This window comes from Equus asinus, chromosome 7, assembly GCF_041296235.1.
Source record: "Equus asinus isolate D_3611 breed Donkey chromosome 7, EquAss-T2T_v2, whole genome shotgun sequence".
NCBI classification, from domain to species: Eukaryota; Metazoa; Chordata; class Mammalia; order Perissodactyla; family Equidae; genus Equus; species Equus asinus.
The window spans coordinates 59,422,677-59,447,486 of NC_091796.1; the positions used below are offsets into that span (position 1 = coordinate 59,422,677).

The 24,810-nt window shown below is 42.7% G+C and overlaps 1 protein-coding gene and 1 long non-coding RNA gene across 3 annotated transcripts in view; one reads left to right on the top strand and one right to left on the bottom strand.

The window, feature by feature from the left end:
• Positions 1-24,810, bottom strand: part of RAB31 (RAB31, member RAS oncogene family) — a 120,159-nt gene that overhangs the window by 34,341 nt on the left and 61,008 nt on the right. Inside the window, exons 3-5 of the mRNA XM_044773451.2 lie at positions 22,467-22,548; positions 4,169-4,240; positions 3,009-3,115 (exon numbers count right to left, since the gene is read on the bottom strand). Coding sequence (XP_044629386.1) covers positions 3,009-3,115; positions 4,169-4,240; positions 22,467-22,548 — 261 coding nt within the window. The remainder of the gene's footprint in view (positions 1-3,008; positions 3,116-4,168; positions 4,241-22,466; positions 22,549-24,810) is intronic.
• LOC106828653 (uncharacterized) overlaps positions 1-24,810 on the top strand; it is a 40,546-nt gene that overhangs the window by 12,003 nt on the left and 3,733 nt on the right. Inside the window, exon 3 of one of the 2 annotated variants that reach the window (XR_011504557.1) lies at positions 21,850-21,940. The exons of the other annotated variant lie outside the window; for it this stretch is intronic. This is a non-coding gene — a long non-coding RNA (uncharacterized lncRNA). The remainder of the gene's footprint in view (positions 1-21,849; positions 21,941-24,810) is intronic. 2 annotated transcript variants of the gene reach the window in all.

A 24,810-nucleotide genomic window follows, 5' to 3' on the forward strand; every position in this document is an offset into this window, starting at 1 on the left:
GGAGCAGCCAGATTGGTTGACCAAGAACCTGATTCCACTGCCATGGAAAGGTATCAAGAGCAGATGCCCACTAGGTTCGCAGGCCCTATCATTTACCCGACTATTCCTGTCTCTCAGGAAACAGTTTACACTCTGGGCAAGGACCAATACCCACTTTCCTAAGCAGGAGTTTTTAATATGCTTGTCCTGCTTTTTGTTTGTGTCAGGCATGCGGAGAATGGTTAAATTCATCACTTGGCCCAGTGTGTTTACGAAACTTTAGTTAATCATACATAACACATATAACATGCACATATACCACTGTTCTAATATTTATTTCTTATTTTTATCTAATTCAACTTTTTGTTAATTGAAATTTTTATTGAGATAATTATAGATTCACATGCAATCACACCAAGGGATTCCTTGTGTACTTTGCCCAGTTTCCCCAAATGGCAACATTTTGCAAAACTACAGTATAATGTCCCAGACAGGACACTGACATTGAGACACTCTATCCCACTCAGATATCCCTGGCTTTACTGGTATTTGTGTGTGTGCGTGTGTGTGCGTGTGTGTGCAGTTCCACATAATTGTATCAGCGGTGTAGGTTTGAGTGTCTGCCCCTACAGAGAAGACACTGGATAGTTCCAACATCACTAGGATCCTCGTGTTGCCCCCTTATGTCCATGCCCACTTTCCTCCCCATTGCCTGCTCACATCACCCCTGAGCATAAGCCCTGGCCACCACTAGTCTGTCCTCTACTTCTAAATTGGTTTCATTTCAAAAATGTTACGTAAGTGGAATCGTACACTATGGAACCCCTGGGACTGGCCTTATTCACCCAGGATCTTTCCCCTGGAGGCTCGTCCAGGCTGCATGCATCCATGGTCTGTGTCTCTTTGCTGCTGAGTAGTATCCCATGTATGGATGCACCACAGTTTGCTTAGTCGTTCACCTGCTGAAGGACGTCTGGGCTGATTCCAGCTCGGGGCTATTACAAATAGAGTCTCTCTGAATATTCATGTGCAGGTTTTGTGTGAACGTTAACTTTTCATTTCTCTTGAACAAATGCCCAAGAGTGTGATTGCTGTGTATATGGTAATTGCACATTTACTTTCAAAAGAAACTGCCAAACTCTTTTCCAGAGTGACTGTACCATTTTACATTCACACCAGTGACGTGTGAGTGATCCAGTCTTTCCACATACATGCCAGCATTGGGTGTCATTGCTCTCTTATTCTAGCCATTCTGATAGGTTGGATAATGATGTTGGACACCTTTTCACGCCTTTGCTCACCTTCTTCATATTCTCTCATGTGAAATGTATTTTTCCCATTTTCAAATCAGATTTTTTTTAACCATTAAGTTTTGAGAGTTCTTTATATAGCCTTTATATTATATCCACACATACATGCCAGTCCTTTGTCGGATATGTGGTTTGCAAATATTTTCTCCCAGTCTGTAGCTTGACTTTCACCTGCTTCACACGGGCTTTCACAGAGCAAATGTTTTTGATTTTGAAGAGGCCCAATTTATCAACTTTTCCTTATATGGCTCATGTTTTGCCGTCAAGCTGTAAGAACTCTTGGCTTAGCCCCAGATCCTCAAGAGTTTCTCTTAGGAGTTTTTCTAAAAGTTCCATAGTTTTGCATTTTACATTAAAGTCTATGATTCACTTTAGAGTAATCTTTGTATAAGGTGTGAGGTTTAGGTGGATTTTTAAAATTTTCCTATGGACGGTTGGTGGCTCCAGCACGACTTGTTGAAAAGGCTGTCCTTCGCCCACTGAACTGCCTTTGCATCTTTGTCAAAAATCAGTGGAGCCTATTTGTGGGGGTTTATTTCTGGGTTCCCTATTCTGTTTCATCAAGGCTTAGTTCCACTTAAAGTCGCACCTTTACCACCATTCAATGGTGTCAAATGATAGCACCTTCTCTCAACAAAGGCGGTCTCTTCCCACCCTCTTCCAATGACTAAAATTAAAGCCACTCTGCTGGGAATTCTAGATGAGTAAGCTGTTTTAGGATTACAATAAAGAGAAAGAGATCTGGACTAAATCTGGGGAGTTAAAGATTTGTCCAGCCCCCAGAAAAACAAACGATTAAGCGGTGTTTATGGCTGTTGTTATAAACCAACCTGATGGCAACGTGATATAAAACTTTCAAAATCCCCAAGAAACAGCAATTTGTCAAAGGCCATGTTAAGAGCTTTTGGAAGATCTATCTTCACCGTTCATTAAACTCTGGTTCAATCATATTTGGATTAGCAAAACCTGAAGCATGATGTCATTGTCTTTATGAAAATCAGCTACTGGAATTGCTGAGAATTAAATTAAACAGGAGAATGGAGACAATGCAAATTCGCTATTTCCTTTTTTATACCATTTTTATTTAGTAAAAATAGCTAGCTTCTCAGGCTAGATAAAGCTATCATGAAATCTGCAGTCTCCGTGGACTGGGTCCATACGAACATGTCTCCGGGTAAAGGAAGTTAAACAATTCGGTGTCTCTGGAGAAAGCCAGAGTGATCACGTAGAACGCATCCTATTCAGATCTTAGAATGAAACACTGAGACTACACAGCCTGACTCCATCCTTAAGTTAAAGGCTAGAACTAAAACAAGCAGGGACGCAATGGAAAATGCTAAGAATCCTAACTCTCCTTACCATATGAAAGTGTTACTAAAATGGTGATAGTAACAATAAAAATAACAGAAAAGGCAACAAAGATAACAAAACCATTTAGTCCAAAGACATCTAGAGTCAGGGATGTAACTGTCCTCTGAACAGGAGATTTGATTTTAATATTCATTACTAGCTGGTCCATCCAATTTGTGTTTCTCTATTATTTTCCCCTTAATTCTACTCTGGTTGAATAAATACCACCTTGACCACCACAACTGAATGACCAGGATTAAATTATTACACTGAGAACAAACTTAACAAAACAGGCATGACAGCTTTTTACACACAGACTGTCAGGGGTGGAGGCTATTAACAGAAAAAAATGTTTTAAACGCATCTTACCTAATATCTGAGAGATCACACTTGTTTCCAGCAATAGCCATTACAATGTTTTCTGGGCCATGTTCTTTCAGTTCTTTTACCCATTTCTTCAAGGTATAAAATGAATCCTAAACCAAAAGTGTAAATCAATCTTGGGAAAGACCCATCAACGTAATATTTCAACCAAGTAGATATACAAACCCATGGTAATTTAATGACGAAAAATATTTTCAAGAGACTCACATAGATTAACATACTACCCCTGTCTTGGCACAAAATTTAATGCTAGCCAAGTTATACTTAAATAGCCTGTAAAAGTTTCCTTTTCTAAAATCGAAACGATGAAGTTAAGATAAACATATTAGTAATTGTCTTCTATAAGTAATATTAATTTTAAATTATAGCCTTGGCTCAACATGAATAAGGACTGTTGTAGGACTAAAATATGTTCATACTTACTTCAGGAAAGAAAAAGAAACAAATGCATATACACACACACGCATACACACATACTTTAGAGTCCTGTTTTCCCATCTGCCCTTCACTCACAACCATCCTCCAGGAAACGAGCTGAGGGAGACCCCACATTCAGGTAGGAGTGGTCAGGAACCCAGGGATGGCCACAGCAATGGGTCATTAAACTAAAGGTCCTGAGCACTGAGTCAGCACTGCAGGAGTGGGAAAAAATGCCAGCAAACCACTACAGTTATCGTTGACGGATATCCTAGATCCTCAACGTGATAACCAAAAAGATATTTATATCATATGCACATGACGCATACATAAACATTATTCTTGGCATTTTAAGTAATATGATTGAAACACTAATAGAAAATAAGTATTCCATAATTACAAAACATGCAGAACTTAAAAATAATTTTCCTTTTCCTAAAAAGCTGACATTCTGAAGAACAGCACTAGCAGGTATGACCTTGCCTCTACAAACAGGCAATTTTAAAAATGAATTCTCACTGTTGTTTATTTAATTTGGCAGATAAATTTGAAATGCTGCTACATACAGGTGAGATAAACTCAATCTGTGGTGTTCATGACCCCCAGTCACCATGGTGTGAAATCTCATGCCAGGTACTGGCAAGACGCAAGCAGGCAAGTCTCTGCTTTGGTCTTCCGAGGACAAAGAATCACCATAGATGGCGTCTGAGTTCAAAGGGCGCTCTTACCTGTTTGGTGATGTCGTACACTATGACAGCTGCAGCAGACCCACGGTAGTACATGGGGGCCAGGGAATGAAACTGTGGAGGAACAATGAAGAGCTTTAGGCCAAAGGGGACACATTTTATGCAATCCTAAATTAAATATAAAATTACTATCCTACACCACCCCTATAGGATCCTGAATCTCCCCAGGGCTCATAATAGATAATAAATACTCCTCCTTGACGGCACATGCGCTAGTGGTTTATAGACCATGAAATTCACTGTTGGGCAAAGGCCAAAAATAAATTTTATTTCAAATGTTGCCATTCTACGAATTTTCTTTTCTCTACTGCTCACTTATTTAATATGATTGACCCAGGGCAATCCCATTAGCATTACACAGTGGTAAGAAAAAAGATGTTTGCCAAGAGGAGAAAAAGGGGAGACTGGCACAGATCCCAAGCCCCTTGCGGAGCCGTTCATGAGAAACACAGCGGTGAGGGCCCTGGGCAGCCCGCCCTCGGTCAGGATGGCTGCCCAGCTCAAACGCACAGCAAATGGTGAGAAAGGTGAACTTCATTCCAAATGTGAACAAAGCAAGTCTCACCGCTCGATGGAATATCCACCCCTACGCAGCATAGACGGCTATGCCAAGGACAGACAGTTATTGTGGGGATACACACAGACTTCAAGTATATTTTGAAGAATAAGTCTTTGAATGTATTTAAATATCGTTGAATATATTTGAAGACTATTTTGTGGAGGGATTTTGAAAGTCAGTAAGAAAAAGCTCAATAGAAAAGCGGACAAAGGATATAACATAGATAAATCACAGAGGAAGAGATAGAAATATCCAATAAATTCAAAACATGTTCAATTACAGTAAAAGAAATGAAAATAAAAGCAATGATGAGGCTTGTGTTCATTTATTAAGTATTGAAAAGATTTATCACATCCATTTTTGGTGTGTATTTGGGAAGGGTGGCACTCTCATATCCTACACAGGAATGTATTTTAAGACTTTCTTATAAAAAGATGTTCAATATGACCAGTCATCAGGGAAATGCAAATCAAAACCACAATGAGATATCACTTCACACCTGTTAGGATGACTGTTATCAAAAAAGTGTTGGTGAAGACATAGACAAAAGGGAACCCTTGTATACTGCTGGTGGGAATGTAATTGGTACAGTCACTGAGAAAACAGTATGGAGGCTCCTCAAAAAACCAAAAACAGAATGCCCACATGATCCAGCAATTCCCCTTTTAGGCATATACCCAAAGGAAATGAAATGAGTACCGTGAAGAGACATCTGCACTCTCATGTTCACTGCAGCATTATTCATAACGGACAAGACATGGAAGCAACCTAAGTGTGCGGTGATGATTGAAGGGATAAAGAAAATATGGTGCATACGTAAACAATAGAATATTATCCAGCTTTAAAAAAAGAAAAGGAGATCCTGCCATTTGCAACAACATGGATGAACCTGAGGAACACTATGCTAAGTGAAGTAAACCAGACACAGAAAGAAAACAACTGCATGATCTGACTGGCACGTGGAATCGAAAATGTGGAATACATGGAAGCAGACAGTAGAACAGTGGGTGCTGGGGGTGGAGGGAACTGGGGAGAGGTTGGTCAAAGGGACAAGGCTGCAGTTACGTGGGATGAACAAGTTCTAGAGATCTAATGTGCGGCGTGATGACCATGGTTAATAACACTGTATTGAATCTGGAAACTTGCCAAGAAAGTAGATTTCAGGTGTTCTTATCATAAAAAAAGGTAACTGTGAGAAGATATACTAATTAGCTTGACTGCAGTAACATTTCACTATGTATATATACATCAAATCATCACCTTAAATCAGTATATATAATTTTTATTTAATACAAGAGAAATCTTCTTTCAAAGCCACTGTTCGTAATATCTACCGAAAGTTGAAATGTGCAGATTTTTGACCCAGCAATTCCACTTATAGGAACATATAGTAGAGTGATCCTCACACACGCAAACATACTCATCCCTATGCTGTGTATGGGAGCAAATATTTGAAAACAGCACCAAGGTTCAGCATAGAGAACTCATTAATGGTGTATGCATATAATGGAATATTCTGAAACCATTAAAATGATAGTGAGGACTTTATAGGAAAAGATATCCTTGACATACTGTTAAAATTAGTGCCAAAGCAGCATATGTATCATAACATAATTTCAGGTAAAATGTATGTGGGTGTATGCCTGTGTGTATAGTTATTCTGTTTCTCCAAATGTTAATGGTGGGATTTCTAGGGATTTGTACATTTTCATTATAAGAATCTGTATAGTATAAATTTGTACAATGATTTTTTCAATAAAATGGTTTTTAAGTTAAAAAAAAGGCACCATTTTTATTAGGGAGTGGAGGAAGGAGCAAGGAGGGAAGGAAGGATGGATTCTGAAGGTTTCCCAGCAAACAACAAAACCATCACTCATTCATTTTTATTTCCCACGCAATACTTATCATTGAACAAATACTTGCCAAACTGAAATGATCCTATCTGGAAATTTGGGGCTCATCGGGCCCCCTGTTTCCTTCAGTGCACTGAAGAATGCTAGCACAGCACTTACAAGTGTATGGAGGGAGGCAGGCCACCCCCCCAACTCCACGCCCTGGCGCACTCTCCAGCTTGAAGGGAAACTGCCCTGGTACCTCTGTGGTTTTCAGTAAAAGGAGTAGGTTGGATGGAGCCCAGGATGAACGCAGGAGTTCCCAGCTGAAGGACTGTGGCCACGCGCCAGGACTCACTGGAGGACAGCAGGCCATTTGCCACGCGTGCCTTTCCATATTCACTGACTGCCCAACGCTGTGTAATCGTTAGGCATCAATAAATCCATTTTTAATCCATCCCTTGGCAATCCACTCCACACATAGAAAATAAAATCAGAATTCCTGCCCAAAGGGAGGAAGAAGCAATGTATTTTTTTGAAATATTCCTGCTTGACTAAGGGTAAGGAATGAATATAAAGCGTCCTTTTAGCCCAATTATATAAAATGCCCATTTTTTCAAAATAGCCTTCATATAAAAAAGGTCCACTTAAATACACCAAGTAGGTACAAAATTTATATCTCAAAAAATCAAGGTACTTGTGGACTCAAGCACAAACAGGAGCAAACTGTGGACACCTTCTAAGACAGAGGTCACTTTCTGCTGCACCACGATGAGCAGAACCTAAAACGGTCCCTGGTGTGCAGGTCTCACGCATTATTGAACAGGTCTCTGTATAGAATGCATTCCTTGTTCTTTCTTTCCTCCAAACAGAATCATTTTGAAATAAATCTGTTGGTGAAGCTGCTTAAATGACTTTACTGCCAGGGACTTGGGGCTTTAATGAGTTAAAAGTTCACATCTGGGTTCCAAACCCAATAATGCATTGACGAAAGGATAATATTTGTGAAGGACAAAAAGAGAAATCACTTCTAGCCTATGTGTACACTTCTCCCCACACAAATATAAAACAAAAGCACCACAACTGGCCTCCACACTCAGCACGACATAATTCAATTTCCATAGAGTCAGAATTAAGACTGATGAAACACTCACATAAAAGATTCTTCTGGGAAGAGTTCACAATCACAGGAGGTTCATACAACTTTTTTTTTTAAATCTTACTTTGAAAGGTTATTTGAAGATTAGCACAAAAGATGCCAATTCAAAATCACTTCTTCCCTAACTATCCAGCAAAATCCCTAAAATACCAAGTTAAAGTGTTTAGATAACTCTCAGGTGGCATTTCCTCATTTAAAAGCAGCACAGGGAATTGTGAAAAGCCCTCAGAAGAAATGGCTGTGTACGTCCTTAGCGTGTGTCTCCTTGTCTTTTAATTGCTGGATGTCTACAGGAGAAGAGGGAATCGAGTGTCTTCTTCAAGCTTCTTAGGCTTCTCAGCTTGCACAGAGGGCTGCTAACCCTGCCCCCACTTCCCCCAGCTGGCAGACGGATAAGTGGACATAACCTTTCTGGAAAGCAACTGGACAATATACTTTGAGAGTCTTGAAAATGTTCATATGCTTTGACTTAACAATTCCACTTCTGAGGGGAATAATCAGAGATGGTCACAAAGTAACCAGAATTCATTCTAGAATTATCAGCTGCTTGTTAGTGCTGTCAAGTTGATTCTGACTCCTAGCAACCCTGTGTACAGCAGAGCGGAGCCTGCCCGGTCCTTCCGTGCCGTCCTTTCGCCTTTCTGCACTGTATCAGACAACGCTCTGCTGCTATTCATAGGGTTGTCATGGCCAATATTTTCGGAAGTGAGTGGCCAGGTCCCTACTTCCTAGCCTGTCTTAGCGTGGAAGCTCCGCCAAAACCTGTCCACCAGGGGTGACTTGCTGGTATTTGAAATACTGGTGGCACGGCTTTCAGCATCACAGCAGCATGCAGCCACCACAGTATGACAACCGACAGACGGGGGTGTGGGGCCCTGACCAGAAAACAAACCTGGGCTGTGGCAGTGAGAGTGCTGAATCTTAACCACTAGACCACCAGGGCTGGCAGAATTATCAGTAATGCTGAAAAATTGGAACCAATCTCAATGTCTAACCATGGGGGTCTGGAAATGTAAATTTGGCTTACCCATGCAATGGACTATTGAGCGGCAATTAAACTCATTTCTGAAAACCATGAAATGGCCCATGAGGCAAGATGGCACAGTTTGGTATTTCCCAAGGTCTTCTGCAGAACCCTGGGCCCTTGAGGTGATTTTTGGAAAAAAGGTTTCTTGGCCAAATAAGTTTGAGAAACACCACATGTAATAATGCTCCCCTGGAGGTTTACAAAGTATTATTAGTACATTAAATGCTGTGACAATTAGTAAAGAAACCTATTTATTTAGGTTTTAATTAGGAATTCTCAACTTACTTTTTGCCTTTTTTCAAGTAGCATTAATAACGTCTGGGCACCCTCAGGGGCATAGTATCAAGAGGGAGCCTGGAGCCCTGTGCCTGTTTGCATGCTGGCTCTTAAATTGATGCTCATGGCCAAGGTAAGGCAGGCTCTGGCTGGACACCCCTCCCTTGCCCTGCTCTTGACTTCTGAGTGCCTTACCCACAACACAAACCTCCCTTCTTCCCATTCCACACCACCCTGTGTGTCACACAACTCAGCACACAATGGAAAATATTATTCCAGGAAATCTCCTAATGCTTCAGACCACCCAGTGTGCTTCAGGCAAAATTCCTTAAATGCAGGTTTGCGGCATCATAAATTCCATAGCAGCAAAACTCTGCATGTCCAGAATGAGCAGTGGTGAAAAATACATGAAGTTTCCAAACAAGGACAGGCTCCAGCTGAGCTCTGCCCTGCCAGATGAGTTAGCCCGGCCAGAATGCTCTGGCATCGCCGCCCGGAACTTGCAGGGATCAGCTATGGATGATGATTTTCAGAGGACGCTCTGTCCCTGGTGAGTCGCTTCGATGCAGCCCGAGAGCCAACGGAGGCCTGTGCCCAGAGCTCAGGTCTGTCTCAGGTGCCAGCGCACAACCCAGAATCTCACCTCCCAAGGACCACCTCGGGCACCACAGTCAAGGGCGGAAGCCAAAACACACCCAGGGGGCCATTAGGATTCAAACAGAGAGGCAAGTCTAGAGGAAAATTCCTGACATTCCAACATTCTCAGCTGGCAAGTGTTGAATGGAAAAACCATTACTGAATGTTCTTTCTGTGCCATTTAGAAGAACGTTTCTGATTTTTACGTAGACCCTCTCTCCACACAAAAGCAGAGGGCCTGTCTGATATGCCTACTCAGGCTAAAACCCAACAGTATGCAAAGCTGAGGAGAAAAACGGCTAGGAGACTATATACCAAACTATGAACAATGACTCTTCTGAATAACGCTATTATAGGCAGACCACCACTTGTTTTAATACTTCTGAGTTATTTTTTAAAAAATTTTAACATAATATATTACTTTTGCAACGAGAGGGAATCCTTTTTCCTTTCCTTTCCTTTTTTTCTTTCAACGCGCTAATTAACATCGAAGAGCTTCCTCCGCAGGGGAATCTCCTCCAAGTCCACCACTACGGCCCCCTCGTCCCTAAATCACCGGCGTTTCTCGTCGCCCGCAGCCACGGCTCGTGCGTCCAGAGGCCGCGCCTCCCCCTCCCTCCGCGCTGCGCAGGCTGCCTTGCTCCCTGCCGCCCTTAGCCCTTCTGTTCGGGCGAAGTCCCGCCTCGGAGGCACGTGCCCTGCAGGACGGGCGGCGGGCAGACCTCGCCGCGGTGGCAGCCGCCGCAGCACCAGCGCGCCCTGGCCGAGCCCGCGGGGCCGCCGCCGGGCCGGGAGGGACTCGGTCCGCGCCTGTCCCCGCGCCAAGGCGCCCGGGCACGGAGCCGCTGTGCGCCCTGCTTTCCCGAGCCGAGGTCACCTTTCCCTGACTGGCTGTCCGGAAGCTTCCACTACAGCATTAGATATGGCAGTGGCCTCCACGCTGGCCACACAGCGGCCAGAGGGATCCTGTTTTGGGGTGTTTTTGTCCATCTTTTATTAAAAATTCCCTGCCTACTTTTTCCTGTTTAATCAACAGATCTTCCACCCTTCTTGTTTGCACAACCCAGTCATTTGGAGTTACTTTGTCTCTCTTTATACACATTTCCCTAAAGGCATTCCAAGGGTATTTACATAAGCACAGCTTTTAAAGATTAACAAATAACAGGGAATGTCATATTTAAAATTTTTTTAATTCCAGGTAAGTGCAAATATTACTGCAGAGCACAGGTATTTCAAGTTATGAGGAATACCTGATGGCGATGTAAGATCGTGTTATCTATGCGTGCAGATCCACACCTGCACACGTCTACGGCTATTTCAGGATCCAGTCTCATAAGCGAAAGTGCTGGGCCACAGGGCTACGTATCATAAGGAGCTGGGGCAAACTTGGCCCCAAGAAAAGATGAATTAATTTATAACCCTACCAACAGTGTGTAAGAGCTTGTTTCCTCACATTTTGCTAACCTTACGTATTACAAATAAACACATTCTTTGACCCCTTTGTTAGGTAACAGATGTTACCTCCTTATTTTTTTAATGTACAAATCACATATCTTTATGGGTTTCTTATAATACTTTTTGCCATTTTTTAAATTTGTTTTTCTCTTATTGATTTCTAAGAACTTTTTGTATATTAAGAATATTAAGCATTTACTTGTCATTTATGTTTAAAACATTTTCTCCAGTTTTAACATGGCTTTGTTAAAAGAAATATATTTTAAAAAATCTATGTGATAAATATATCAATATTTTCCTTAATATTTTTTTGCCTAGATGTGTTGATGTCATACCTAGACAGTCCTTATCTAAGTTAAATTTGTATAAATGTCCCCTATAATTTCTTATAAAACATTTTGTTTATTTCATTATACATCATCTATCAATCTGTAATGTGTTCTAGGGTATGTCTTGGGGGTAGTGACCCAGCTTTTTTCCCTCCCTACTCCATTTATTAGATAAATTGTCCTCCCTGCCCTGATCTAAAGCACTACCTTACCCCACACTGAGTGCTTAGGCATGCTGGTACCTGGCCTGTCTTTGGACACACTTTCTTGTTCCCACTGTTTGGTTTGATTCTATGCCTCTACACTGTTTTGATCATTGCAGATTTTTACACATTTTATATATTATATTCAGTTTTTTTTAACTGAGGTATAATCAACATAATATATTAATTTCAGAGGTATACGCACAGTGGCCAGAGGCAACATGTGGGTTTTTCTTTTTTCTTTCTTTCTTTTTTTTTTTGGATGAGGAATATTGGCCCTGAGCTAACATCTGTGCTAGTCTCCCTCCATTTCGTATGTGAGACACTGCCACAGCATGGCTTGATGAGCAGTGTTTAGGTCCATGCCCAGGATCCAAACCTGCAAACCCCAGGCCTCCAAAGTGGAGCGTGCAAATTTAACCACTATGCCACTGGGCCAGCCCTGGGATCTTGTTTTTAACTGCAGGACTGTGATATTTACTTACATATAGCATTGAATCTATTCTTCACTTTTAATGGTGTAAATTTTCAAACATATACACAAGAAGAGAGCACGGTATAATGAACATCCATGTTCTCATCCTCTAGCCTCAAGATCATCACTGCACACGGCCCCCTGGCTTGTTTCTACCCTTTCTCACTTCCCACCCCACCACTGGAGTCTTATGAAGCAAACACTTGATGTCATATCATGACAGGTACTGTTCTAAGGAATGGAGCTGGTAGGTGGAATACTAGCCCTCAGATATGTCCCCATCTGAATTCCTGGGACCTGTGAATATGTTATGGCACATGGCAAGGGGGAGTGAAGTTGGAGATGGAATTAAGGTTGCTAACCAGCTGAGCGTGAGATAGAGAGATTAGCCTGGATTGTCCAGGTGGGCCCAATGTCATTGCAGGGTCCTTACAAGTGGAGGGGGGATGCTGGAGAGCTTTGAAGATGCAGGAAGGAGTCACAAACCATGCCGGCGGTCTCTGAAGAAGGCAACATACGGGTTCTTCCCTCCAGCCTCCAGGAAGGAAGGCAGCCACCTGTGCTTGGTCTTGGCCCGGGGAGGCCCATTTCAGACTTCTGACCTGCAGAGCTGTGAGAGTGAATTTGTGTTGCTTTAAGCCACTGAATGTGTGCTAATCTGTCACAGCAGCTGTAGGAAACAGAGAGAAGGGGAAGAAGACAAACAAGAGCCCTGCCCTAAGCAGTCCCCTTATCCGAGGGATCCAATGAAAGACCCCCAGTGGATGCCTGAAACCACGGCAGTACCCAACCCTACATACACGTTTTTTCCTCTACATACATACTTATGATGGTTTAATTCATCAATTAGGCACAGTAAGAGATTAACAACAATAACTAACAATAAAATGGAACAATTGTTACAATATATTGTAAGAAAAGTTACCATAGATCTTAGCAACCTCAGCATACAACTTTTTTCCTTTCCTTATTGAGAATTTTCACCTTTTCTCTTAAAGGAAGCACTTTTCAGCTTCTCTTTGGCATATCCAAATTGCCAGCATTGCTACTCTTGCACTTTGGGGCCTTTATTAAGTAAAATAAGGGTGACTTGAATACAAGCACTGCGATACTGCATAGTTGATCTGATAACCAAGACGACCATTAAGTGACTAATGGGCGGTGGCGGGCACAGTGTGGACCCGCTGGACAAAGGGATGAGTCATGTCCCAGGCAGGACGGAGCAGGACAGCAAGAAATTTCATCGCGCTACTCAGAATCTCACGCAATTTAAAACTTATGAATTGTTTGTTTCTGGAATTTTCCATTTAACATCTTCACACCGTGGCTAACCGTGGGAAACTGAAACAGTGGAAAGCAAAACCGTGGATAAGGGGGCTACTGTACATTTTTCTTGGCTTGAAGGGTGGAGTTAGGCAGCCTTCAAAAGGGCTGCTCTGGATATAAATGTCTCCAAACAGCGAGGTCTGCATTCCGAAGACCCTCCAGCTGTCCCCCTTTGGACATGTCCTTCAGTGCCTCAGGAGCACGCTTTTCTATTATTAACCAAAGTCCGTGTGCCCAATTTCCTTGTCAAGAATGACATTCATATGCTTTATAGGCCCTTTCTCCTGTATTTTAACCAGACTTAGGAAATTAGCTGCATAAATGAAAAAGAAGCAGGGAGGGGGTGGAGAAAACACAACCAGGTAAAGAGCCTCTTAGAGTCTCAACTATGCAAGCCCAGAGCCCCCCGGAACCCTGGCTCCTGCAAGGCTGCCTATAATCTTTGCCACACATCCTCTGAGACGTGGCAGAACAGGAACTGGCCTCAACCCAAGCGGCACAGACAATGCCACCTGATTAGAAGCTACTTAGCGCATCTCAGACAGATACAGACCAGTGAAATGTCATTGCTCCGCTTGTGAAGAACCTGCATCAGGCAGAGTTGCCTTCCCTCCCAGAACACACGCGTCCCAAGGAGGGGGCAGCGCAGGCGTCGTGGAGGCCCACGGGGGGGGGGGGCGATGCCCGCTGGGGAACCAAAGAAAACGGTAGGTCTGTTGTGACAGAATGCGAAGGGGCAAGGGGCTGGGTCTCCCTTCAGGCAGGAGAAGCTCATCCTTGCTTCTGAAGATCAACTCATGGGTGAGATTTCCCAGTTGTTTTTGTCTTCCACTGCCCCGTCCCTTTCCCTCACTTCCGGCTTTCCCATCGCACCGGCTGAGGGTAGAAATGTTAAAGTGTTTCCCTAAGGACTTACTAAATTTATTTTAATATCTGGACATATCCTTCCTCTCTCTCTCCTGTCAGTGGCCTCCTGACAGGAGGGCAATTCTGCGCCTGAACTCCTGATTTCCTACCTGACACCAAAACCCCAAAACAGCACAACCCTGGGACCCACAAGTGAGCTGAGGCGGCTCCCCGCTCTGTCCACACCGCTCCATCAGACGCCCTTCTTGAATGCCACTGTCATACTCTCCTTCCGGAGTTTCTGTCACCAATTTTTAAATATCACTGAATCTCTTCAGCTGCAACACTTTTAACTAAAGGTGACTCCTGAGGCTTCTTCTAAAAGTAGCTGATTTGGCATAGCCCTATGGACACCTGCTGATCTCATTTTCATAGCACACACCGTTTCCGCAAGCTTCTGATCTGTCTCCTTAGTGGGGCAGTGGGGATCTGAAGGGAGGGAATGTCCTCTTCTCAGGATCTCAATGTGCGCTAATAAAAAGCACTGTTCTCTTGTGAAAGGTGGGGGAGGGAAGCAAAGTCATGAATTTGCCATCTCCCACTGAAGGGCGATTCCTACGGAAACAGCTCCCTAGTGGGTTTGTGGGAAGGCAGAGCAAGGTGAAGCATTCCCCTCCAACAGCGGGTCAGGAGCAGATTCCGAGCATGTGCTGTTTGCTGGCGGTGCCTGGAGCGGGGTTTCTCCTTCCCGTGGCTGCAGGGCAAGTGGAGGAGAAAACAGAGAGCAGCTCATTTGGAGTTTGTAAGAGGCCCCATTCTTCAAGGACTCCTGAAGGTCAAAATTTCCTCTGACTTTAGCAACAGCCTATGAATAGTAAACCAGTTTCTTGACCATAGATCCAGGGCTCTGAACAAAGAAGGAAAGAGAGCAAAAAAGTTTCTTTTGATGTTTGTCAAGCCTGAACTTGACCTCAGATATTTGCCGATCAAAGGAACAGAACTGAGTGTGCAGAATTCAGCCCTCACAAATGTCACATTTGTGGCTAATTGATTTTCAACAAAGGTGCCAAGAAAGCTAACTGGGCACAGCATGGTCTTTTCAACAAATTGTGTTGGGACAAGAGATTTTGTAGATCTGGAAGCTGCATCCCTTCCTTACAAGATACACAAAAATTAACAACACATCGGTCATAGAGCTACAGGTACGAGCGAAAACTATTCAACTCTTAGAAAACCACATAGCAGTAAATCTTTGTGACCTTGGGTTAGGCAAAGACAAGTGTGGGGGAGAAGGTGGACAAATTGGAACCTCACAAATTGCTAGCGGGAATATAAAATGCTACAGCCACCTTGTATAAAATGGTACAGCCACTTTGTATAAAATGGTACAGCCACTTTGGAAAACAGTTTGGCAGGTCCTCAAAATGCTAAACATAGTTACCATCTGACCCATCATTTTCACTCCTAGCTATATACCCATTGAAAAAAAAATCCAAAAAAACACTACATGTCGGCACAAAAACTTGTAAGTGAATGTTCATAGCACCGTTATTCACAATAGCCAAAAAGTGGAAACAACCCAACTGTCCATCAACTGAATGGATCATCAATGAATGGATCAACAAAATGTAGTGAATCCACACAATGGAACATTAATCAGCCATGAAAAGGGAGGACGCACTGATCCACGCTACAGCATGGATGAACCTCGATAATATTATGCTAAGTGAAGGACACTAGCCACAAAAAAACATAGATTCTATGATTCCATGTATAGGAAATGTCCGGATTAGGCAAATCTGGAGGCAGAAAGTAACCGAGGGCTGGGGCACTTGGGGAGAAATGGAGAATGCCTGCTAATGGGTTCAGGGTTTCTTTTGGGAATGATGAAAATGTTTTAAAATTGATTGTGGTGATGCCTGCACAATTCTTAATACACTAGAGTCCACTGAACTGTACACTTTAAGTGGGTGAACTGTATGATATGTGAATTATATCTGTTCAAAAAAATAAAAAGAGGTTGGTAATATTCCACATGCCAATAATCAACACAAACAAACGTGGACAAAAGCGTTTATCACTTAATTTGATTTTCAAGCACTAAAACTCCAGGATAGATTATCCAGAAAAGACGAAAGCCTGGCTCAGCTGCTTCTGAGGTGAACCAGGGAACGAAAACAAGAAGCTCATGAGACTGAAGCTCTGAGTGAGTCTAGAACAGGTGAGGAGGTGCACAGGAAAAGAGCTCCCCTGCCAAGGAAAAAGCAAACAGAGACCTCCATACCACAGCTGTTTCATCAGGCTCTTCTCATAAACCATTTTCCAACACAAAGAGGAATCCATCTCAGGCACAAGGAAGTAATGAATATATTTTAAAAAGCCATGGAAGGTCAAACGTTATCTCTACAGTGTCAGGTTTCTTAACAGGAAATTTATTCGGGGTGGATCATGGAGTGTGTAATAGTAAAGCTCAGTGGGCAAAGACTGAGGGAGGTGTCTGAGAAAAAGCTTCCGGCTGAAAGAAGTTGTGCCTCCGAGGCATCCAGAGCAAGAGAACCCAACAGAGGCCTCTGGGGGACACAATGGTGGCCACCAATTCTTCACTTTTCCATGAGTCTATGCCCTACTTGTGCCAGTGAAACTTTTCAGTTCCTCTCACTAAAGTCTGTGTGTCTCTCTACCTCTTGACTTTGGGCTCAGCCATGTGACTTGCCTTGGCCAATGGAATGTAGGCTGTGTGACATGTGCTCGTTCTAACCGTGGCGCTAAGAGGCCTTGTGCCTGTCCCTTGGCCCTCGTGCTTCTGCTCTGCCTGAGAAGAGCTTCGCCAGGTAGCTGCCTCTCCAACCCCAGAATGAACAAGCAAGCAGACCGCCCCAGGCCGACGCACAGACCCACAGCCTAAAGCAGAGCCACCTCAGCTAGAGAGCTCCATAATATTTTTGCCACTATTCTAGAAGTATGAGTATTTTTAATAAAATGATAAAGAAAGAATTGCACACACTGTGATGTGTCGATTTTCAGGATTAATAATAGGACTCTGTATTCTAAATAAAGTCTTGTTTACTCAAGCTCATACTTAGAATTCTACAATAGCTCAATCTTATATCGGGTGATATCAGTGGACTCAGTCCTGTATAGCATTATTCAATTTGATCTTACTTAGCATTTCTTTTATTTTCAAAGTTTTATCAAATTTTTTAAAATACCAAAAAAGGACAATAATAATAAATTATGTAATTTGCTACACAAGTCTTTGCATAATGTCATTTTTAACATTATTAATTTCAATGCTTCATAATTACTGCTAAATATTGGCAAAGGGAGCCTATTTTTTAGTCTGTAGATGTGTTCTCCAATTTCACCTTTAAAAAGCATAACATAATGAGCTTGACTTCAGAAGTCAATCTGTTCAGTTTCAGATGTGTTAAAGTAACGGAGAGTTCTTTATTCTAGTAACAGAACCATCGATTCTCCTTTGTGGAATTTGTGACTGTGGTTCATTTGAAACCCAGCCTTTATAAATACAACCATTATGACTGAGGCGTTAGGAGAGAGGGACAGCTCTAACACTGACTTTAACCAAACTGAAACAAAAGAATAAAATGATCTATTTTTCCATGTTAGAGTCTTAGAATAACGTTGTTCTGCTGGATCAGACCAAGAGAATGAAGCCGGAAATTCTTCCGAGTTACTGACATTTTAATGGATTATCCTATGGATTCTGATTTTTTTTAAAGCAGAAACAGAATGATTTGGAAGCACATATCTAGGAAATGAAGGTTGCACTTCCTATTGACGAGACATTTTTAATAGCAATGGGGATATTCGAGCCCCCAGTTTAAGTAGAAAAACAAAGAAGGAAGTCAAAAGGACACTCAATGGGAAAGAATGGCGTGTTGACACGTTAGGACAGAAGTCTGGTCTCCCGTCACAAACCCTGACCAACAGGAAGCAGGAGAGCAGAGCTGGGCAGACAAATTCTTCTCTCCCCCCTGGGGACCACTGCGAGCTCCTGTGCACATGCTGTCAGAGGCATCTGCTGACCGACTGCTGCGTTCTCCTCACAGCTCAGCAGGAAGCAGAAACCAGCACAATAACTCATTGAAGGAGGACAGGCTGAAAACCCCCGAAAGCCCACACTGACGCTCCAGCGTGGGCCCCCTCCCCGTCAGCAGCTCCTCAGAGCAACAAGCTGGATGCACAAATCTTGACAACGTTAAGCTTCTAACAAATGGGATTCAACAATCAATTGGAAGACGGTTCAATTGTTTTAAACTTTTTTTTACGGAGGCACTCTAAGGATTACCATCTGCCATTGAAAGAATCATGAGATGTCCATTGTATATGGCGGAATGCAAAGCAAAATTAAGACAGCATATGAAGAACGAACACTCTCTTATACAAAGACTGGGAGGAAAAGGGGGATCCTTTTACATTTCCAGTGCTCACAGGGAAAAGTGATTTTTCAAGAGTATGAATCTGTGCCGCAAACATAACACCGAATTAGTATGGGGCAGTGAGTGGGGCATTAGCCGGGATGCCGTGCATGCCAGGCAGAACATGGGTCAGTCCTTCCACAAATAAGCAGCTACACAGTGCCTAACACATGCAGAGCACTGCGTTGAGCATTTTCCTCTCTTGAGGACACAGAAATCTAAGTGTCCATCACCAAATCATAAATCCAAAGAGAGTTGGTTTATTTATAATTATGAAAACTCAGAAGAACAGTAGCAGCTTTCTACAAAGATAAGGAGGAATAAGAAAATGCGCTGGACTCTGACAATTAATGAGACAGAACAAATAGCAATAGGCACAAGCCACAGCAGGGAATTTATTTTTAGCTCAAACATTAGGCAATGTCATTACAAGCACCATTAAGTCCAGCAACAAGCTGCCAAAGCGAGTGAAAAACTGCCACCCCTGGAGACATGTGAGACTGCATGGGGGCCCCAGACAAGGACAGCCTGAGGATAACCACAGCAGGCCTTCGAGGGTGAGAGAGATCGCATGACTGCAAGGGCCACGGAGATGTTGCTCACACACGCTCCACAAATCTAGATTCTAAAAGCATTCACCTGAAATTATCATCCAAAATTAGTCCTTCTTCCCTGAAACACTACTGCGGAGTCGGGCCTTGCACACATACTCAGAACTATAACAACACGTAACACTAATAAAACATATACACAAGGCCCCCTTATCCCAGGTTTTGCTTTCTGTGGTTTCCATGGTTACTCGTGGTAAACCAAGGTCCAAAAATATTAAATGGAAAATTCCGGAAATAAACAATTCATAAGTTTTAAATTGCCTGCCGTTCTGAGTAGTGTGATGAAATCTTGAGCCATCCGGTTCCCTCCCGCCCAGGAGGTGACTCACCCCTTTGTCCCTCGGATCCCCTGTAGACGCCACGGCCCGTTAGTCACTGAGCAGTTGGTCTTCTTGGTTATCAGATCAGGAGTTGCGGTACCGCAGTGCTTGTGTTCAAGCCCCCCTTAGTTTACTCAATAATGGCCCCGAAGCGCAAGGGTAGTGATGCTGGCAATTCAGATATGACAAAGAGAAGTTACTGTTGTTAAATTCTTACTGTGCCCCATTTATAAATTAAACTTAATCATAGGTATGTATGTGGAGGAAAAAACGGTTTATATAGGGTTCGGTACTATCCGCAGTTTCAGGTATCCACTGGGAGTCCTGAAGCGTGTCCCCCACAGGTGAGGGGGTCTGCTGTAATACTAATGCAATACATAGACATAACAGACCACATACATGCTACTATACAATGCTATGCTTCCAAAAGTGCAGGCATAGCAATATAGTCACAGATATTTACAATCTCTAATAGTCAAATTTTAGGAAAATCAATTCAAATAATTAGAAATACAGTCATATGAAAAATTTTCTATTGCTATTTTGCTTTGAGGTAGTAAGGGGGCCAAACTACAAACTACAATAGTCACTTTAGAGTACCAAATCTCACCAAAAGCAGTGAACCCCTTGAACACTGTAGTAGAAGAGGTAAGTAAGTGGCGATTACTCTGTTTAGATCATACAGAATGCCCCCTTAGGAACAAGATATTATCAAGTGAAAAGAGCAGGTTAGAAAGAGTCACGATCGCATTGAGATGAGATTATAAACACACACATAGTGAGATATCTGACCAATGGCCATCTAATGTCAACAGTGGAAATATTTGGGTAGTGGAATTTTGGATAATTTTACTTTCAACTGTATGGCTTCTGTATGGTTTTTCTATCAGAACAAAACCATAAAGCTCAAGACCCAAACTGCTAGATTCAAATTTCAGCTTTAAGCTTTACTGGCTGTGTGATCTTGAACAAGTGACTTAACCTTTCTGTGCCTCAGTGACCTCAATGGGGATAAAAATGGTCGCTACCTCAGAGTGCTGTGAGAGGACTAAATGCCTTTGTACGCAGAAGACACTCGGGACAGCACAGGGAACACAGCAAGTCCTCGGTGCACGTCAGCCGGTAGCGGAAGCAGCTAATACTAAGACACTTACTTGTAAAAAAGACTTCGGGCACTCATCAAAAGCAGCTGCAAAAGCAACTATTTCATGGCCAAAAGTAAAAAGGGAGCGGGAGAACCTCTCTGCTTACATCTAAATAACAACCAAAACTCCAAAAACAAAAACCTCGCAGACCAGCTACAAAGCACACACAGGTGGCGAGAAGGAGTCCCCTCGTGGCCGGCGGTCACCGGTGTCAGGAGTCGGGACGCACGGCCAACGCACAGAGTCACAGAGGTGCTTGCGCAGCGGCTGCGCCGGGTGTGCGCGCGTCTGCGCTCAGCGCAGGGGCAAAATGCAAGACGTTCTAATGAGGTTAGCATTTGTAGGCCGGAAGATTTGTCCTAATTTTAAAAAAAGGAGTCTTTAAAACACCTTTATCTGCAAACGCTGGAACGTTAGTTTTAAAAGGGGGTTTATATAAGATGAAAATTACATAAACATACACTTGACTTGTTAGGAGCCGATAATGAAAATGATGGATTATCCCGAACCCCAGATTCTCTTCCTTTGAGAGAAAGAGACAAACGGAGTCAGTAAGTGAATTAAGTAGTATCTAAGAAGGTGGTAAGAGCTGTGGAGAAAGGCGAAGCGAGTGCAGTAGGGAGGGGAGAGGACGCTGCGCTGACACTGTCGCTGGCGGAGTGGAGAAGGCGACATCTGAGCCTGGGTCAGACGAGGGAAAGTTCCAGCCATCTAACTGCATAATTCTCAGCTCTGACGAAAGTCGTGATCAGGTTGGAGCTCTCAGTAAAGACAAGGCACTGCCTCTCCCTGTGCTCCTTCTTCCTGGCCACCCCTTCCAACTCTCACACACTCTAGTTATACAAACTCCCTGTTACAGACAGTCTGTTGGCACTTGTTATTTCACTTTCTAAAATCTAAAGACACAAGCTGCTTGAATGAATAATCTTCTCCATAAATATTTTCAGCAAATAAAAAGAACTAAGAATAAGAGAAAAGTCATCAGCTGTTTCTGGTAACCCAAAGTGCATTCCTCCATTTTCCAGTAAAAGAACCCAGACTTCCCCTGAGGAACCAGGGCTCCCGACCTCCAGCAGACCTCCCGCCGTGTGGATCAGGTGGAGCCGTGCCTCTCGGGTAAGCGTGCACCCGACCCTCCCAGTAGGCGCGCCAATCCCCCAGAACACTACACAGCATCAAGTTCAGGCGGGAGCACTCCACCCAAACCAGGCAATGAGACCCAGAGGCTCGGAGAGGTAGGGTGTAACTCATGAGAAAGAGGTGCTCTCCTTCACGGGCTTGCTGAGGTGGTAGAATGCAGGCCTGGAGTTGCTTATGAGGCCATCCTTGCCACCCTCCGGGAAGGGAGGAAGGTGGGTCTGCCTAAAAACGAAGCCAATGTTGAGGTGAGCAAGGAAGGAAAAAGGAACGGGGTTGGGTGCCTCTCACAAGGCGTTTGGAAGACTTGAACTCAGCCCTGCCTTAAGATACGCCCCCCCCCTACGTTTTTCTCATACCTGAAGAATATGTCTCCTGTTTTGCTTAAATAATTTCAAGCTGGTTTCTGTCACTTGCAACCAAGAGAATCTCGCCAAATACAAAGAAGGCTTCAGAAACTGATCTCGGTCTTTTCCCTAGAAAGCCAACAGCAGCGTTTCCTTACCCGTTCCTGACCAGCAGTGTCCCAGATGAGGAACTTATGAAGTTCATTTCCACAAGGCACAGTTTTGGTCATAAAAGATGCCCTGAAAAAGAGAATCAACATCTCCACATTATCAATTACCCTCTACAGTCTTCACAAAGGCTCCTGTTTCAAACAAGTTAAGGTTGTATCTCAGCGGGACCCTGAAAGCTCACGTCCTGGGGGCCCCTCAGAAGAAGCAAGGGCAGCTGGAGCAAGTAAAAGCAAAGATTCTGCATGTTCTGTTGTCCAACTGGAGGTTTGTGGGGGATGGAGGAGAGGCAAAGGATGCATTTGAAACACTGCCTTTCCAAAAACATTTATCTTCAATTCTTCTAAGATAATATGCCCGAAATCAGGAAAGAAAATAAAGCTTTAGATTTTAAAAATATATTGTTATAATAATTAAGAGTGAAAAGGAGAGCTGGTATTTGGGCGTGTTACTCTTCAGGCCTTGCAATGGCACAAACAGAAAACTGCCTTACATATTTACCTGTGCTATCAACCCAACACTAACAGCCAGGAAGAGAACATGAGCTCTAACTCCCATCCTGCCAGCATAAATGCAGGGAGAAAGACTGGTAGCTTAAACATGTATCTTCTCTCCATGAAAAAGGAAGGGTTTGATATTATCAGTACAGATAGTATATATCTTGATATTTTCTTTTGCATATTTCCTCTTAAGCTTTTCTTTGTGCTCATGAAAGATGTAAAAATCTAATACAAGGAATGTTTAATACCCTTGACTTTTTTCTGTGAAATAAAGCTTCTTATTCATTTAAAAGTAGCAAGCGTCCCCAACAGTGGGACAAGACATGACAAGCCTGCTGATGTGATGGAGTAAGAAATACACACATCACCTACACAGCATTCTGCAAAAATAGTTCATCTGAATTTAATCATGAGGAAAGAATCAGGCAAATCTAGAACATGGAACATGTTTACAAGACAACTGGCCTGGATGCTTCAAGTAAGATAACGTCATGAAAAGCAAGCAAAACAAAAGACCAGGAGATTGTTTTAGATCTAGATTAAGAGAGAGAAGAAAGAGAGAAAACAACCAAATGTATCATGTGGACCTTGACAGGATCCTGCATTAGGAGGAAAACAGATTTAAAAGACATTTTGAGGACAATTGGAGAAATTTAAATTTAGACTATCTGTGACGAAACATTGACTCAAAATTAATTTCCTACGTATGATAATGGTATTCTCATTATATTCTTATTCCTAGGAGATGCATACTAGAGTTTTTAGGGGTAAAGTGCCAGGATGTCTCCTCTCACTTTCATGTGGTCCAGCCGGCCCCCAGGGCCAGCGCAGAGCCCAGCCCTGCACCCACTCGGCACGCATCCCGGAAATATTTCCTCAACTTCTCCTGCTTTTCCCCAAGACTAAGAGACAAACCAGAAGTCCCAAGGAGAAAAGCATATGTCCTTGCAATTCCCACACATACACACACACACCAAAGGTTAACAGTTAGAGAGTTCTAATTATCTGTGTACAACTGCACTAAGTGGAAATTCTCAGTATTTTTCTAAGTGATATGACCCAATATTTTAAAACCACATCTGTCCCATGACATTTCACTTCTTTAAAAGTGCTTAAAATATACATCCCAGACTACTGATAAGAGCAAATATATTCCAAAAATGGAAATATCCTTATTACTTTTCCCATTATAAAAGCAATATATGTACAAAAAAGAAATTCAAAAAAGGAAAACAAAGGAAATAAAACTCAACTGTAATTTTACCACATAGCCACAATCACTGCTAATAAGTTGGTATATGTCCTTCCAAATTATTTTTATACAACTTTTACCCCCCAAATTGATCAGACTCTACATAAATTTTGTTTCTCCTCCACTTTATCATGGACATCTTTCCATTTCTATGAATATAGATCAACATCATTATCTAAAATGACGGAGTATTACACACCATATTACAAATTTGCTCTCAAAATGCACTCATGGGCATTTTGGTCACCTATTTTTCACTATTATGACAATGATCAAATGAATATTCTTGTACCTAAATCTTTGCGTCCTTGTACAACTATTTCCTTGGACCTAATTCTTAGAAGTAGATGTGCTCCACTTTCCTATGTTTGCCAAACTGTGGGTTGTCCCAACCTACACGCCCATGGCGGGGTGTGAGACGACCTTTGCCCCAACCAATACTAATCTTTCAAATCTTTTCCAGTACGACACGTAGAAAGCAGTATCTCATTCCTGTGTGTATGATCCTCATCAGAAGTCTGGCCATCACTTCCGTGTTGATTGTTCACTTGTATTTTACTTTTGTGAATCTTTAATTCATGA